The sequence below is a fragment of the Typopeltis vanoorti genome, chromosome 1 (genome assembly GCF_054136105.1).
Source record: "Typopeltis vanoorti isolate ZY-2024b chromosome 1, IOZ_Tvanoo_1.0, whole genome shotgun sequence".
In the NCBI taxonomy this organism is placed as follows: domain Eukaryota; kingdom Metazoa; phylum Arthropoda; class Arachnida; order Uropygi; family Thelyphonidae; genus Typopeltis; species Typopeltis vanoorti.
This window is the reverse complement of record NC_143549.1, coordinates 101523888-101543176: the sequence shown is the minus strand read 5'-3', so window position 1 is coordinate 101543176 and position 19289 is coordinate 101523888. Positions and strand designations below refer to the sequence as shown.

The 19289-nt window shown below is 34.7% G+C and overlaps 1 protein-coding gene across 1 annotated transcript in view; it reads right to left on the bottom strand.

Annotated features, from left to right (window-relative positions):
• LOC150110257 (dynein axonemal heavy chain 5-like) overlaps positions 1–19289 on the bottom strand; it is a 972373-nt gene that overhangs the window by 569883 nt on the left and 383201 nt on the right. The window contains exon 34 of the mRNA XM_090394637.1: positions 6469–6647. Coding sequence (XP_090250763.1) covers positions 6469–6647 — 179 coding nt within the window. The remainder of the gene's footprint in view (positions 1–6468; positions 6648–19289) is intronic.

Sequence of the window (19289 nt, the reverse complement as noted above, 5' to 3'; positions counted from 1 at the left end):
AAATTTCTTTTCATTTAGTTTGTCAATTAAATTTAGATTTGTTACATTCTTCATTTATTTTTATGATTTTATTATGAGCAAATGATTCATTATGTTTGGATAACTTTAGTAGATGCAATGTCTAAATGTATACCATGGGTGAGAAGGTTAAATAAGGTAGGTGTGAGATGGATGAATAAAGAGATTAAGCATGCAATACAGAAAAAAAAGGCATTGTGGAGACAGCATAAGAGAAGTGGAAGTAACCAATTTCATGAGGTCTACAAAGACCAGGCAAGGAGGGTGACTTGGTTGGTGAGAGTAGCTAAAGAGAGGTATGAACAGCAGTTAGCTAATGAAGCCAAAAAGAATCCTAGGGAGTTCTTTCGATATGTAGCCAGCAAAAGAAAGAATGATTATGGAAGGATGACATTGATTGGAGGAAATGGTATAAAGACAGCTGTTGCAGAATGTGTTGTGGAGATACTTAATGAGCAATTCATAAAGATCTTTCAATCTTGTGAATGTGACTTCATGGAGAGATTAAGAGCAGTTGATGATGGGGAGGAGAGACTGACTGTAAGTGAGCAAGAGGTGTTTGGGGAGTTGAGTAAACTAGATGTAAATAAGGCTGTGGGACTTGATAATATATCACCATGTATTCTGAAGGAGTGTGCTAGAGAGTTGACACCTGCCTTGACATATTTTTTTAATACGAGTCTTGCACTTGGTCAAGTTCCTAAAGAGTGGAAGGAGGGCAAGATTGTGCCACTTCATAAAGGAGGTGATCGAACTCAAGCATCAAACTATAGGCCTATCTGTGTGTCAGGTGTTGTGGTTAAGTTGTTGGAGAAGCTTGTGAGAACTAGGATCCAGAGTTGGGTTGACAACAATGGTATAATTTTTGATGGACAGCATGGATTTGCTAGGGGGAGGTCATGTTTTAGTGATCTAATTACTTATTACAATAAAGTGACTGCTTCCTTGGACGGAGGAGAAGGATACACAGTAATATACTTGGATTTCGCAAAAGCTTTTGATAGAGTACCTCATGATAAGTTGACAGTCAAACTGGAGCGGATGGGGTTGGATATTAGATTAGTGCATTGGATTGGAGACTGGCTATCTGATAGGTATCGGCGGGTTGTGTATGGGGGTGCAATATCCAGGAGGAGGAGGGTCACTGGTGGAGTGCCTCAGGGGTCTGTTTTGGGGCCGTTGCTATTTAACTTATATATTAATGATATTGGTGAAGATTTGGATGGAGATATTCAGTTGTTTGTAGATGATGCAAAGTTGGGACGAACCATAAAGAGTAGTGAAGATGTTGTGGCCTTGCAAGAAGACTTGAATAAATTGAGTGATTGGGCAAGCAAATGGGGATGTGAGTTCAATGTTGCAAAATGTAAGGTTTTAAAATTTGGAAAACAAAGATGGGATGCAGAATTTATGCTTGGTGAGAATATATTGTTGGAAGTAGATGAAATAAGAGATCTGGGGGTGATAGTGGATAAGGATCTAAAATTTAGGGGACACATCGCCAAAATTGTGAAGACAACACAAAGACTTCTGGGAATGATGCGGAGGACACTGACATGTAGAAGTAGGGAGATACTTGTTCCAATGTATAAGGCTTTGATTAGGCCACACTTGGACTATTGTGCCCAGATTTGGTCACCGGGTTTTCAGAAGGATGAAGAGAAGTTGGAAAGGGTCCAAAGGCGAATGACTAAGGTAGTTTCTGACCTCTGGAATGTTGAGTATGAGGAAAGATTGAAAAGATGTAATTTGCAGAGTCTTGTGGAGAGAAGGAAGAGGGGAGATATGATAGAGACCTACAAGTTGGTAAGGGGTTGTTATAGGATCAATGTTGGAGAAGTTCTACAGAGAATAGTGGGAGATCAGGGGAGAACCAGAGGTCATCCCTGGAAACTGTATAAGGAGGGTGTGAGTAAGGGAGTGAGAGGCAGGTTTTTTTCGTGCAGAGTTGTGAATGATTGGAATGCCTTGCCTGAGAGCGTGGTGTCTGCGAGTAGTTTGAATGTGTTTAAGACACGGTATGATGAGATGTGTGTGTAAGATAAAAGGACCTCCTAGATGAGTCTTTGACTCCATGAAGTCTTGTTTTAATAATAATAATAATAATAATAATAACTTTTTATGCAAAGATGGAGTTCTTGAGTCTGTAGTATTTCCATTTGGTTCTATTTTCATTTCTACCCATTCCTTTGATAGGTGACAACTTTTTTTCTCCTTCAATACCTAAGTTTTTATATTTTGAGCAAACATGACATCCTAATTTACCATTTTTAACTTCTAACCACTTATACTGCATTTTGAAATATGATGCTTGCTTCTTGTTCCAACAATCAGGTAAACGATTTTCTCTTTCTCCTCCAACTTGTTGCATATTCATTGAATCAATGTGCATATTATCTTCACCTTCATTTTCAACTGCAGTAGAATCAGCAGAATCACTTTTCATTATTATTTCTTTCCCAAAAATATGTAATAAATTTGACTGTCTTTTCATGTTTCATGGGTAAAAATACTTTTACAATTATAAAAATAAAATTTGCTGAATATACAGTTTTTAAATTTATTATTATTTTTAAATTTTAAACACAAACAATTGTTATACATCAGTGTACTGATGAACACAGAACTAATGTCCAGTGGAACAACCCATTGATGACAGTTTTACGAACATTTGATTGCCTACTGGTTTTACCATACGATTGGCTACTAGTAGGAAGAAGGGTAAAGATAGCACATGCGCTTATTTTATTTTCAAATTTGGGCGCATTCGTTATAGAGGAGTAGAAACAATAATTCCAAATAATCTATACACTGTCAAAGAGACTAATTTTTGTTAGGTTACCATATGGGTTTGTCACTTAATATATTTCAAAATTTTTTTTTGAAAAAATAAAAAAGTAAACAAGAAGAACAAGGGGATCACAAATTTGAGAAAAATTTAACAAAGGGCTTGTGCGAGCCCCTTATAGCTGACCACTGTATATAACTCTTCCTTATCTCTGCTTGTTAGCATGTTTCTTAATCCACATGATGCCTTGAGATATTTTGCCCATTTTTGCAATATGTCCTCTAAACTTTTTCATTCCATTCCAACAATTTCTTGTTGTTTTGCTTATTCAATACATAGCCTGTAGTTTTTGTATCCCAAAGTGTATAACTTTACACTTTGACATATTGAATGGCAGATATTAGCTTTGTTTTTTATGCTCGGGTAAAGGATTAAAATATATAATTTCTCATCTAGTATAATTTAATTGAAACAGACTGGTAATCTCGGTGTAAAGTACCTTAGCTATGAGCTACTTATACAACAAGGCTGGTGACTTCCCATCAGTTGCCTCAGTATCAAAAATGCACACTCTTCCTTTTGAATATGCATTTTTATTGTTAACATCAGATGGAGTCAAAAGATTCGTTGCAGGAGATCCACACTGTCATGCAAAGAGATCACTGAACTGTTCCTTAAACCTATTGAGTTTCTGCGTGCGCGCACGCACGCACACACACACGCACACTTTCAGGTGTGGTGTGTGTGTGTGTCTCTTGCTCACATCCTCTTTATCTTCTTCCAGGGATGGCTTCTCTTGTTCTACCTGTGTCTCCTTCTACTTTATGAAAAATTTCCTCCATATGAATTTGATAACAATCCCTCACAAACTTACATCTTGATCATATCCTGTCTCCTTCTATTCTCAAGGCTCTGCAAGTTGTATTCCCTCAATCTGGCTTCATATCCCACAGAACTGAAACTGACTACTATTCTGTAGGAGTAGTCCAAGTGCATGTATAAAATAGAATATACGCTTCATACATACCATTCATCATGGTGCACTTATCTGCACCATAACAAATCTTTCTAAACTTCAAATCTTTAATATCTTCAAAAAAAAAAAAAGAAACCAATGCCTTAAATACTGATCTCCTGCTATTCATTAGTGAGGGGGGGGGGGGATAACAACCTTATCAAATTCAATGGAGTTATATTTTCTTTCTTATGGAAAAACTTTATTTCAACTTCTCTTACCTTTGATAATGGTTATATCTTCAGACAAGATTTCATTTTTCTTCTTGGACTGATATATATATATATATATATATATATATATATACTAATAGCCTTCTCTAGCACAAACACATCACATTTGTGGCTTCTTCAGCATCCAAAAAACTTGATGTAGTTTTCCATTCAAGATACTATTTCTTGCCTGGATATCTATTCCCTCTCCCATTCAAATTCCAACCTTTGCAGCTTTAGAAGACTGTTCTCAAACATTTTGACTGGTGTACTAATAATCTCCTTAAAATGCCCACTTCTTTCCATAGTTTAGCCAGTAATGAAAATTTCATTTGTTTGGAAAGTCCTGGATTCAAATTCCATTTGGATAGAACCATTATAAGGGCTTTTCAATGGAAGATGAGGTACTCATATGGGGGGAGGGGGCTTCCCTCCTGGAAATTGATCCTTCAAGACAGACAAACAAGTTAGAGAATATATTCATTTGACTGATACAGAAAACAATATAGGCAGGATTAGTTGCACTATCCCATCATTAATTAGGTTCCATGAAGCCTAGTTGCTGGGTTGTGACAGGCAATTGAGCCTAACATAAAAGGAAAAATGGGATTCCATCCACAAAAGAGTAATCTCTTACCAGATCCCTTATTTTTTTTAATCACTTTCTTATAAATATTATGACTATACACTCCAGTTCTCATAATTTTTTCCATTTCTGTGCTCCTTTCTATAGATAATTTCATGATTGTAGTTCTACTGAACTAGTTTCCATCATTCTTCCACTTTCCAAAAAATATCATTCACAAAAAGCTGCTATCAAGGTTTATCACAGTCTAACTTCAGCCCTCTTGTATATAAATGACCTGCCTTCAGAGATTTCCAATCCTATCCATGGCTTTGCTGATGACAATACATTTCATTCTTCCTTTTCATTTGAGTAGCGATCAAGTATTAGAATCCTCAAGATCCAACATGGCCAGTGCCCTGAACTCCAATCTCCTCGCTATACCCCAATGTGGCAAGGACAACCTTTCAGACTTCAATGCCACCAAAATTCAGTTCTTTCTGATCTCTATCGATATAATAATCATGTTTGGATTATTTTGGATCACGATTTCTCTTCTTATACTGACCTATACCTCCAATCTTTCATGGCACAAATACATTTCCATTATAGTTCTGTAGCAACCAAAAAATTTTTTCACACAGGACACTACTTCACATTTCACAACTAGTAACTCTATACAAATCCTAAATCTGCTCAACGATGGCATATTGCTCTCATATTTAGGGTAGCACACCAAATTCCTATTTAAGATTGCTCAATTCTATACATAAGAGGTCAGTCCCTCTCTCACATATCTACTTCAGTCCCTCTCACACAGATGTTCAGTTTCTGCCTTGTGCCTCTTCTAGAGATACTTAATGGAGAGTGCTTTGTTGAATGGGCTACTATTATTCATTCACTTTCCTCGAAATCATTAGAATAAGAACCACTGCTAACTACCATCGTTTTACAGTCCATCTTGAAACTTTCCAAACCAACTTTACTGCCTCCTCTTTCATTCCATCTACTTCTCTTTGGAATATTTCTCCTCCCATTCTGCCACCCTCCCAAAGGTCTTGTAACTTTTTGTATATGGAAAAAAAAATCCCTCCTAATCCAACTACAGTAGTCATTTTTCATTCATCTTCCTGTGCTCTTTAGAAGACTTCCTCACACACCGTTCCCAAAGAACTACAGCTTTCTTCATGTAGTATCCCCCCCCCCAAGAAATAGCTGTCTTTATATAGTGTTTCCCTAATAACTACTATAGCTATCTGTGTAATATCCCCCCCCCCCAAGGAACTACAGCTTTCTTTGTGTAGTATTCTCTAACGACACCTTCTTCTTAACATATGTGAAGTTAATATAAAAAGGAAAAAAGATATTAAACTCAATATCAGGAACATGTCAGCATGTAATGACCAGAAGCTGCTGGAGTATGAACTATGGAATTTTATTCACAAGCATGAAAAGAAGTGATCTGAATAAGTGAAATATATACAACATTTTTTAATTGATGCAATGCATAAACTGTCTTTATTCACATGGATGAGCAACAAATCATGCAGAAAATCATAGATGAAGGGACTTAGAAGATTTCTAAGAATATAATAGAGAAATCTGTTACTTTATTTCTGAGGAGAAGAAGGAATGAATGTGATGCAAGAATAGATGGATGGGATGACTGGCTAAATTTATGTAAGGTTAGCATGATAGGTATTTGTAAAGGCAGAACAGAATATATGATTCTGTAATGGTCATGATAATATTTACTACTGTTAATCTGAAGGATATATTTATCTTATATATAATATACAGTCATTTTTGACAAATCAATTAGCTCTTCTGAGATGAATTTTCAACTTTGTCAAACTTTACTTGATATTACCTTTAAATATCCTTCCTAATCCTCTATAATCCATCTGATCAGAGCAGTTGAACACCACAACATACTTTCCCAAAGTTTTTCCCATATCTTTTGTTGTTTCAGTCTTTCCAGTACCAGCTGGGCCTGTTGGTGATCCTCCCATGCTCATACTAAGAGCCTGAGCTAAAGTAACATAACATCTTAAAAAATAAAAAATAAAAGATCATTGCAGACATTCATAAAAAATGAATTTCATAACAGTTTTTTAACATCATTTATTATCACAAATGGACTTAGTGAACCTAAAGCTATTTAGCTATTTTTTGGCATGTCACTGCAGGCATAATTTTATCCAATTCCTCTTACTAAAATATCAACAATATGTAACCAACCAACCAGTTGGCTGGTTGTTTGCAATTATCAGAAGTAGCTCATGCTATGAGGCTAATGTATGAGACCAGCTAAGTATGCCAGATAAGGGCCTTGGCTGGTTTCATACAGAGGCAGCAGGGTTTGACCTCACAGAAACGTGAGTTTTGTGAGGTCAAACAGACACAAATTTACAGACTCACACACACACACACACACACACACACACACACACACACACACAAATTTACAGACATAATGCATTAAGCTCATAGCCTGAGCTATTTCTGGTAATTGCAAACAACCAACTAACTGTTATAGTTTTGATATTTTAATAACAGGAATTGGATACTTACCTCTGGATCCTCTCTACCTTTCATTCCTTGAGAGACCCTGGTGATCAGATCTGAGCACAAGGAATAAAGAGGTAGAGAGGATCCAGAGGTAAGTGAACAAAATGGTAGCATGGCTATGAAATGCTCTTAATGAGGATAAGTTAAAGATTTATGAGTTGCAGAAGTTGGTTGATAGGTAGAAAAGAGGAGATATAATAGAGAAATATAAATTACTTAAGGGTTTGTATGGGAATGATAGAATAACTATTCAAGGATACGAGGAAGAGATTTTTTGCTTGTAGAGTGGTGAATGAGTGGAACAAGTTGCCAGTAAATGAGTTCAAAGTAAAGCACAGCAGATATTGTCCAAAGATAGGTTCATGCTTGGTGAATGGTGAAATGTTTAGGGCCTTCCTTTAAGCCTGCAGTTTCCATGGAGATGCCCATGTAATAATAATAATAACTTAACTTTCAGATGAGATAATCCCTCTAAAGGTTCTTTGCATCCTAGACATGATTTTAAACTAGGTTTTTCAATTGAAGGGTATTGTCAATACCAACTGAGCCAACTGTAATGATTTGACACATTTTAATGGTAATCATAAAGAGCAAATTTCATTAACCATCATCAAATCACAAAGGAATTATTACTATTATTATTAATTATATTGCCAACAATCTAATTATAGTAAAAAACGAAAGAAAATTATGTATTATCACCACCATCAATACAAACTATTTTGCTAATCAAAACTGTAATTATAATGGGAAAAAATCTTTTGTCAATAAGTCCTTGAATCAAACATGCATAAAAATGTGCATGCTACACTGCAGTATGCACATCTGATTAAAGACACATCACTGCAACAATTCCTGTTAATTATTTAAAATCTTTTAGTTTGAAACTATTCAGAGTTGAATTTTGAATTGTCGATGTTTCTATTGCTTTTTTTTTTTCAACAATCAACATAATCTGCAGCAGCTTTACATTATTCAAAGAATTCTAGCAAATGGTAATTCTCCTGTACAAATAGTGACAAAAATGATAGTGTGTTATTACCCATTCTTGCTTTACATATTATTGCAGGATTTTGTTGTGTCTAATTCTACTACGATGAATGGTGCAACTGAAACCATGATGAAATCACTTGATAAACTTTAATGAAGATCCAAAATACCAAATTTCATTAAATCCCATCCATTCATTAAAAAATTACTGTTATCAGTTTGAAGTGGATTGTCAATTTTATCAGTAAAAATGAAATTATTGAACCAAAAGTGAACTACAAGGACATATTGTAGTGTACATCCTAAATCAAAAATTGAGAGCACAGTTACCCAAATATATAATTTCAATCATTTTGTCCCTTTGCACTCCTTAAATTGGTCTAATGAAAGGGAAATTGAGGAAGATTATGAAAAATTATTCATTTCTAATCTTCAAATACTAAATTTGAAGATTATGAAATGGAAGTCTGGAAAGTGACAAGTCTAATAAGGAAAGATAAATGAAAATATGACCAGGCTAGTGAAGTAGGTAAAGAATTGGCTGTGATATAGAGGAATACAAGCCATAATGAACAGAACCCAGATTATTAACAAGTTTCACATTAACTTGCATAGCAACTTCCTATTCTGCATAATGATATTTTTAACACTCTTAAATTCAGGTTCCCAATATTTTTCTCAGTCTCCAATACAGATCTTCTCTTATGTAACTCCCCAGATCCAGTTCCCCAATCCTTAACTAATACTTTACAATCAAGGCCCAATGTATGCCCCAGTGTTCAAGGCTGAATTTGTATGATCTCAGGCTAGTCTGTGTGAAGATGAAAAATGGTGCCACCTCCATAAGAAATTGCTAACTCATCTTCAGCTTAAACAAGGCTCTCTTTTTTTCTTTTTTAAAGAAATATTTGAAGTTAGCACACAGCAACTGTATTCCTGAGGGGCAAATAGAGTATAAGTAGCAACATGAAACCATACCAGAATGTGACAGGTCTAATAAGGAGAGGGAGAGAGAGAGAGAGAGAGAGAACAAAATATGAGAAGAGGCTAGCAAAACAGGAAGTGGAAATCCCAAAAAGTTTACCTGTGGTTTTTTTTTTTTTTAATATATCAATCCAACACAAAAGAGATAGTGGAACCTAGTAGTGTAGGATGTAAGTTGAGGTAGGGAAGAAGGAAACTATAGATATTTTTCTTGATGTTAAAGAACAACTCATGAGGAAAGCTGTTCTAGAAAAAAAAGAAGCATAAGTAGCAACATGAAATCAGATTTAGTGAGTATGCAGCTGAACTGTAAAAGATGTTGGGCAACTGCTGCTCATTGTTTAACAGGCTCAATGGTGAAGGAATGGTTGGTGCTAGAGGAGCAGCGTTTATGGAAATCATCATCATGCCAAGGATTTAGGTCTAGAGTGGCCTGTTCCGGCCTTAGAAGTCATCGTTGAATTGCTTAATTTTGATTACCTTTCTCTGTTGGCTTAAAAGTAGATTAATGTTCTCCATGTCAGGTGACTAGCCTGGCGATGGATAATCCAGTGGTAGAGCTGCTACTGCAACCTTAAGGCTTCTGAACTAGCCTTCTTCCAGATTTAAACCCATAGGAGAAATAGGGTATGCTGAAGGGGAAAGAGTAGATTATAGGGGGGAGGGACAGAGTAGGCCAGAAATAGAAAGACCTCATAGCTCTCGAATACTCTAATACCATAAGGGTCATAAAATAAGAAGAGTTGGCCGATAGGGCCTTACTGGAAAGATTAAGGTGAGTGGATCTTCCTCAAAGTAGAGGAAGAAGAGGATAGATCCAGCTAGGGGATCATGGGAGTGCCATTTCCCTTACAATCAAGATGATTGCCCCTTATGGCCGTGTTGGTCCACAAGTCCTTATTCAATATTTTGGACCATCCCTATCCACTACCAGGTGGCAAGTAAGATACACAAGCGTTCTGCTAGATGCACTGCTTTTCAACCTATAGATAAATGATACTGCAAATGGTTTGAAGTAACAAAGATGAGAAGAATTATCAGATATATTACTGCTGAATGGTGAAGTATAAATTCAAGGACAGAAGTTCAATGTAGCTAAATGTAAAACTTTGCACTTTGGAATGAAGCTGCTCCATTGTATATGGCATTCATCACACTGCACCTATATTACTTATGCATAGGCTGCAATGTTAAGTTTTGTGATGACATGGAAATTAAAGAAAATGTAGAGATATATAACTAATGGTGAGATTGGCTAGAAAGCACCAGTTCTCATCTAATCACGCTCAGTATTCTGAGGTGACCTCCACAAAATAGTGAGGGCTGCTGGCAAGCAATTTCTTTCAGGATAGAGAAAGGCTTATTGCTGATGACAGCAGAAGATATGCAATCAACAGGAAGGGCTTAGCTAGGCAGACACAAACTGGAAAGAGAAAAAGAAAAAACATAGAGGTAAAGAAATGGATTTCATACAGATACTGAGGAATAATTACTAAAAACAGTATGGGATAGAGAGGGTCTCAAGGTCTGAGAGTATTGGATATCATGAAAACATCATCAGATAATTTGTACATAACCAAAACAGCCTCTTTGCCTCTGATTCAGGAAGGATTTTGGTAGAAGGTTCATGATATACAGTGACCTAAGACTTGGTTGGTGGAGTGGTTAGCATATCTGCTCTCCAAATAAGGTTGCAGGGTTTGAATCCCACCATGGGTGCAGATGTTTGTGATTACCTTCAGGTGGGAGATGAATTTTATCTCCCGGTGTGAGCCCATTGTTCCACTTATTGGAGGCCTGAAGCAGCTTGAAAAAGTTCCATATTTGGTCTCTAGAGCAGAATTTCTGGGCTATGTAAAAAAAAAAAAAATACATATATATATATATGTGTGTGTGTGTGTGTGTGTGTGTGTGTAGAAAGTATTTTACCTTTTCTAGCCTGGCTCAACTGATGAAATCTCAATAAAGGTCGAAACCGGTCTGGATAGTGGCCCCCTTGCCTTTAATACAAAGCATCATACATCTCCTCCAGGAGATGTGCTTTGCATTAAGGGTACATATTAAGATTAGTGATCAGAGCTTATTCTACTTTTACCATGAGTTGCCTTGGTCTTGCACTACGTGCAAGGTCAGCTAGACTTGCAACACTTGCAGGCGCAAACATGACTTGTCTGTTTGCTTACTTGGGAAATGGAGTAAAACCAGGTTTAAAATAGCTTGGTATCTTTAACATATGTATATATATATATATAAAATTGATAAAAGTAGAAAAAAATACTTAGCCCATCCATGGTATAAATACCCTATAGCAGTGTTTCTCAAAGTGTGGTATGCATACCACACTTTGAGAAACACTGCTATAGGGTATGTGAAAGGTCTTCAGGGGGTACGTAGCAATTTCTGGCTATGCATCATTAACGCATGGTATCATTATTAAGAAAAACATAATTATTTTAAATGTATATATTTCTCAATAAATCATGTTATGCATGAATTCTCCTACTCAAATTGTGATAACTGCTTCATTTGAATAGTTTGCAAATTCGCGGGCGATCACTCGTAAATCTTCGTATATGAATGTACATTGCGAGCCTGAAATGGTAGCGAAGAGCATATTGTTAAATTGTGAATGAAGCTATGTTATGTAATTTATTTTTTTTTCATTCACATTTAACATTGCTTATTAAATATTAATCATGACTTATATAAAATTATTTATTGGTCCTTAATTGAGAATTACTAATTAAATATTTACTCAAAATCTGACCTACTATTAACTTATAAAATAATAAAATGTATAGAATTTTGTATAACCAAAAATATATGATGTAACGTAAAGTGTATTTTTATATTTAACTGTATACGTAATCGAAAGGTTGATGAAGTAGCTTAAATATTATGTTGTTCTTATTTGTAAAATATTTAATGTTATGTAATCACAAATGTAGTAGTAAAAGAGCATACATTACATTAGCGAAATGTTTACGCTTAGTCTATTGTCATGGAAACGCACGCGTAAACAACCACGAGTGGAGTAGAACGTGGCGTTCGAACGTAAGGTGGGAGTGAAGGTCATAGAAGGGTAGAGAGAGAAGGAAGGTCAGAGATAGGACAGAGAGGTAGAGAAGAATTATTATTAAGCGAGGGAGGAGAGAGTTTTGCGGAACCAAGATTATAGAATCCATAGGGCAGAAATTTATGAAAATAGTGTTCGGAAGTGAACCAATAAGTAGTGAATCATAAAGTTTAATATTATAAGTGAAATCAGCTGTCGTTATGAAGAAAGGTTAATGTCGTAATCAGATAAAAGGAAACTGGACAGTCAATGCGAAAATTCTGATTAGTTCCAGTTAATCTGAATTACGATTTTAATTCTATGTTGCCCTAGGAAAAGGTTATATTGATTACTTGGAGAAAAGCGAACAAGAAAAGATATTAGTACCTAATTACTGTTGTTTGGAATAGTGAAGTGCGACTTACAGTAATACAGTTTAAACTGTGGAGAATTTTTATTATGTGTGTTCCGCTAATGTTAATTAAGTTAATTCATAAGTGCTCTCTCAATAATTTGATGTATTGAAGAATTTGTCTGGTAAGAGTAGTTGTATAAGTTTGTCTATTCTAGCATTAACTGTGATATATCTCCGATGCTCAAGGACCGGAATTTATTTGTTTGGAATATTGCTTACATAGAGTATTGCCTGCTGTGAATATAAACATTGAGCTGATAGATTTGTGAAGACTGATTAAATGTGAAGTTGTTATATTAACTTGAAATAAGAAGAATTGTGTTTTTGAGACTGTGAATTGTATATGAAAGTTAGAACGTTGAATTGGAATGAGTGACCTAAGAAGTTGTATTAAGTTAATTGTATAGTTCCATTTTTAAATAGAGTTTTGTATTCGTTAACCATATCATATATTAAATGTTTTATTTTGTTGATCTAAATATTGTGTTTGCCTGAATTCTTTATTATTGCACCGTTCATAAACATTCGAATCTTGCGGGAACCCCAAGTAAAAATAATAATAGATGATTCGGCCTAATGAGATGACTGCTAACTTAATTTAGAACTGATCCTACTGTTTATATAGACTAATCTAAGAATAGGGTGGCGCAGTATAAATATAAATTTCCCTACTTTTGGATCGGTGATCATTTCGTAATTAGTTGTATTATTCATAAAAGTGACTTGAAACTAGATAGATTTAGAACACGACGGAAAAAGGTCGTCACGACAAATGGCGCAGCCGACAGGATGTGATTTAATCGATAGGAATTAAATTTAACAACTATAAATTAAGAGATTGAATTTAGTTTTAGTGATAACAATCAAAGAAGTGCTCCCTGAAATTTTAGAAAGTGAAATTAAATAAATCACAGTGAACTGGTTATAATTTGGACTCAGGCAAAGATAAAAGTTTATTTTAAAGTAGAAAGATTGTATTAATTGAGATAGTAATTTATTAATCATTATGGCTGTCACATCAAGCTCTGAAATGAACGACAGTGAATTCTTTCGTACGGTAAATCCGCAACAAGTTTTTCCCCAATTTTCGGGTGAAGAATCAGATGATGTGCTATTTTTCTTTACCTATGTTGAAAAACTTAGAGAAATTGCAGGTTGGACTGATTTTCAATTGCTAGTTTTAATTAGAAGTAAATTGGTAGGTAAAGCAAAAACATTTTTGCATTCTTCTCCAATACTTCGAGAAACGTTTGAGTATTCCAAATTTAAAGACACCTTATTGTCTCAATTTTGTAAACTTAGAAGTGTAGGTCCTAACTTGTGGAAATTACAGAAGATTATTCAAAAGGATAAAGAGACTGTTACTGATTTTTACAATCGATTATTAACATTGGCCAACAGTTTGAATGTTACTGGTGAAGATAAACCTCACTTAGATTGGGCTGTGTTCCAACAATTTAGACAAGGTGTTAGGCAAGAATTAAGAGAAACAGCCTACAAGAAGAAAATTTCTACTTTAGAAGAGTGTCTCAAAAGTGTTAAGGAAAAAGAACAAATACTAGGAGACCTTTATCCCTCAACCAATGTAAGTCTTGTGAATGTTGTGAATAAGACTGATAGTTCATTCAACCAATCAGAAATAGAAAAGAGAAGTAAAATTGAAAAAGGAAAAGCAAAGAATATTGGTGAAAAATCAAGTAGTGTAAACTATGTGACAGAGAGTAAAGAGCAATTGGACAAGAAACTGATGACAGAAGTGAAATCCTTAATTCACCAGGAGGTGAATAAGTTAAATCAGCCAATAATGGATAGTCTTAATGAAGTTGTGAGACAGTTATCAGCTATTACTTTGAGATCTCAAGAAAATCAAAACCCCACTACAAATAATATTAATGAGATGATCAAGCATGAGGTTGAAAAACAAAGTCAACCTATTTTAAGTAGCCTAGATGAGGTAATCCGAGGATTAAATGATGTTAGACAACAAATGTCTGCTATCCCTCAATCCAAGACAGAGACAAAGCAAAGAAATCCTCTTAGGTGTTACAATTGCAACAAAATTGGACATTATGCCAGGAACTGTTTCCATAACAAGGATAACTACTATAACAACAGATGGAACTCAAAGTTTGGATACAAACCCCACAGAAGAAATAATGGAATTCAGAAACACCAGGCACCTAATGAAAGAATGATGACAGTTAGAGGAGAAATCCTAGGTTCTAAGTGTAGTATTTTATTAGATACTGGATGTAATGCTTCAACTATTAGAAAGGACTATCTCCAAAGTATAAGACATAAGTTAAGGAATAACATTACCAAACTTAGACAACCTGTAAGGATTACTTCTCTCTCAGACTCAAACTTTATGGCATATGAAAAGGTTCGAGCTAGAATATACCTGCCAGAATTTGGACTGTATGTGTGGCAAGACCTACTTGTTGTCCCCACTACTTCCAATCTAGATTCTCACATTATCTTGGGAACAAACTTCCTAGCAAGATATCAATTTTCTTGTGACTTTTCTAAGAAGAAAATAACCCTGATGAACAAAAGGAGATATATCAGAAGAAATGAAATTCATGATTGTGATAGGACTAAGTATCAAACAAAACGGTTTAGATTGCCACTTGAATCAGGACCATCTACTGAAGAAAAATCAGCTGTGAATCAATCATCTAATAGAGATAGTGGTAATAACTCTCATGTACACATTCAATCTGATACTCCTCTTCTTACTGATGAACAAAAAGTAGTAGTGACAAAGCCCAAATCAGAAGTTACCACTAATAGCAAACTAAAGGTTGAAGTCAATTTTGGTAAAATGTCTAATCTATATTGTAGAACAAACCACAGAGTTGTGAGACAACAAAAACCTAATTCTAATAATGGAAAATGTGAATTTAATTCAAAAGAGAGAATCCTACACTACAAACTTAGAAGACATGCAGAATTTGATAGTAATAGTAATAAGAGAATTGATGATAATGTGAGAGAGAATAAAGGCACAAAACATAATAAGGAACCAAGTTTCAGTAAAACTAGGTATTACTTGAGAAATCGAAAAGGAAATATGTAATCCAGTTTTTTTTTAAAAGGAGCCTAGTGTCAAAAGAAAAATTTTTCTTATAATAAAAATTTTTCAAAGAAAGGGTGAGCCTATGTTAAATTGTGAATGAAGCTATGTTATGTAATTTATTTTTTTTTCATTCACATTTAACATTGCTTATTAAATATTAATCATGACTTATATAAAATTATTTATTGGTCCTTAATTGAGAATTACTAATTAAATATTTACTCAAAATCTGACCTACTATTAACTTATAAAATAATAAAATGTATAGAATTTTGTATAACCAAAAATATATGATGTAACGTAAAGTGTATTTTTATATTTAACTGTATACGTAATCGAAAGGTTGATGAAGTAGCTTAAATATTATGTTGTTCTTATTTGTAAAATATTTAATGTTATGTAATCACAAATGTAGTAGTAAAAGAGCATACATTACATTAGCGAAATGTTTACGCTTAGTCTATTGTCATGGAAACGCACGCGTAAACAACCACGAGTGGAGTAGAACGTGGCGTTCGAACGTAAGGTGGGAGTGAAGGTCATAGAAGGGTAGAGAGAGAAGGAAGGTCAGAGATAGGACAGAGAGGTAGAGAAGAATTATTATTAAGCGAGGGAGGAGAGAGTTTTGCGGAACCAAGATTATAGAATCCATAGGGCAGAAATTTATGAAAATAGTGTTCGGAAGTGAACCAATAAGTAGTGAATCATAAAGTTTAATATTATAAGTGAAATCAGCTGTCGTTATGAAGAAAGGTTAATGTCGTAATCAGATAAAAGGAAACTGGACAGTCAATGCGAAAATTCTGATTAGTTCCAGTTAATCTGAATTACGATTTTAATTCTATGTTGCCCTAGGAAAAGGTTATATTGATTACTTGGAGAAAAGCGAACAAGAAAAGATATTAGTACCTAATTACTGTTGTTTGGAATAGTGAAGTGCGACTTACAGTAATACAGTTTAAACTGTGGAGAATTTTTATTATGTGTGTTCCGCTAATGTTAATTAAGTTAATTCATAAGTGCTCTCTCAATAATTTGATGTATTGAAGAATTTGTCTGGTAAGAGTAGTTGTATAAGTTTGTCTATTCTAGCATTAACTGTGATATATCTCCGATGCTCAAGGACCGGAATTTATTTGTTTGGAATATTGCTTACATAGAGTATTGCCTGCTGTGAATATAAACATTGAGCTGATAGATTTGTGAAGACTGATTAAATGTGAAGTTGTTATATTAACTTGAAATAAGAAGAATTGTGTTTTTGAGACTGTGAATTGTATATGAAAGTTAGAACGTTGAATTGGAATGAGTGACCTAAGAAGTTGTATTAAGTTAATTGTATAGTTCCATTTTTAAATAGAGTTTTGTATTCGTTAACCATATCATATATTAAATGTTTTATTTTGTTGATCTAAATATTGTGTTTGCCTGAATTCTTTATTATTGCACCGTTCATAAACATTCGAATCTTGCGGGAACCCCAAGTAAAAATAATAATAGATGATTCGGCCTAATGAGATGACTGCTAACTTAATTTAGAACTGATCCTACTGTTTATATAGACTAATCTAAGAATAGGGTGGCGCAGTATAAATATAAATTTCCCTACTTTTGGATCGGTGATCATTTCGTAATTAGTTGTATTATTCATAAAAGTGACTTGAAACTAGATAGATTTAGAACATGACGGAAAAAGGTCATCACGACAATATGATAGCAACTGATAAAAAAATAATTATATGAATCAATTTTGTTATATTAAAATTAAAGCATATTTTTTTGTTTACATGTACATCTAAATTCAAATAAAATAGACATTTACAACGAAATACACTTTTTTATTTTATTTATTTATTTATTTATTATTATTATTATTTTGATAAGGGAGTTCTTGGTAATAATGAAAATTTAGGAAGGGGTACACGGTTATCTGAAGTTTGAGAAACACTGCCCTATAGGTTTACAAATGACCTTTCATGGGTGGAAACCATATATAAAAAAAAAAAACGTGGTGTGGAGTTTACATTTATGAAGGAGCAATGTGAAATTTTAGAAGTGATGATAATGACAATCTTAGGAAGTGATTTCACATATGGAATATGAAACAGCACAGCATGAGAAGTACACATGGAAAATAGTCAAGATTGTTTGAATGAAACAATAGGCTATATACCCAGTGTGAGGAAGATTATTATCATTATTATTATTATCATTATATGGTGCCTGTGTAGCTCAGTGGATGTGGCGTTTGCATACCACGGCGCTTGGCCACACGAAGGAAGACTTGGTTTCGAGTCTAGTCAGCGACTAGAGGAAATTTTTCTAAGCCTTTCATTCACCGGTTCCCAAGTTAGCTGATTTCTGGCATGGGAAAGCAGGTTTTTCCTCCCGGAAACTCGGGTTTTTCGTCCCGTAAACTCAAGAAAATCGACCGTAGAACCCACATTATTTCAGACATTAAATATATTGTGTTAGGGTTAGGGATCACGAGATGGCGGCACATTTGAGCCATCTCTCTTCACTGTGTACTACTTAATTAGTGATAGCCTTGGGTCATCTATATCTGATTGGTACCAGTGGAGATTGAACTGCAGTTTAGGAGATTGACATTTTCAATGAATCTGGCAATTTTCATTGTCTTTGTCTTTTTATTGCTGACCTTCATACCATATCTATTACAACCTATTCAATTTAGTCAGAGAATCTTGCAGACTTGTAGCTGATTTATTTAGAAGTATAACATAATCTGCATAAAGCAAAGAGATGACATTAACATCTCCAATTTTGATATCAGGTTTAATACCACTTTCCTTCATAATGTGATCCATATAGATAACGAATAACAGAGGGGATAATGTACATCCTTGTCTCACACCAGATTTAACATTAAACCATCTTCCTGTACTTCCTTCAATTCTAACTGCTGACTTACAACTCAAATAAAGACTAAGTATTGCTTGATATAATGCCCCATTGACACCATATAACTGCAGCGTATTGAATAGCTTCTCTCTTGGCACCTTGTCATATGCCTTTTCCAAATCGACAAAACTTAAATACAGATCTTTGTTATATTCCCATGCTTTCTCGTCTATTTGTCATAAAGTGAAGATCTTATCCTGACAGTCTCTATTTGGCCTGAATCCAGCTTGTTCTTCACCAAGCTTTTCTTCCACAATTCTTCTCAACCGTTTCTCAAGTATACTTGCATAGATCTTGCCAGGAACACTCAGTAGGGAAATACCTCTGTAATTCTCACATTCAGTTTTATTTCCCTTTTTATATATGGGTACTATGAGAGCTCTACTCCAATCATCGGGAATTCGTCCCTCTGTCCAGGCTTTCTGAACTATGCAGTGCAGCCACTGTAAGACTTTTATACCACTATACTTCAGCATTTCTGGTCGAATATCATCCACTCCTGCTGCCTTTCCACATTTCAAGCCTTTGATGGCTTTTTCTACTTCAAGTATGGATATTGAAAGTTTATTTTTCACTTGGTTAGAGTATAATAAAATTAGTTTAATCCTTTATCCAAGTGTATGCAAACAAAGTTTGCGCCTGAAGTATCTTCAGGACTAGGGTAAGGTGATACAA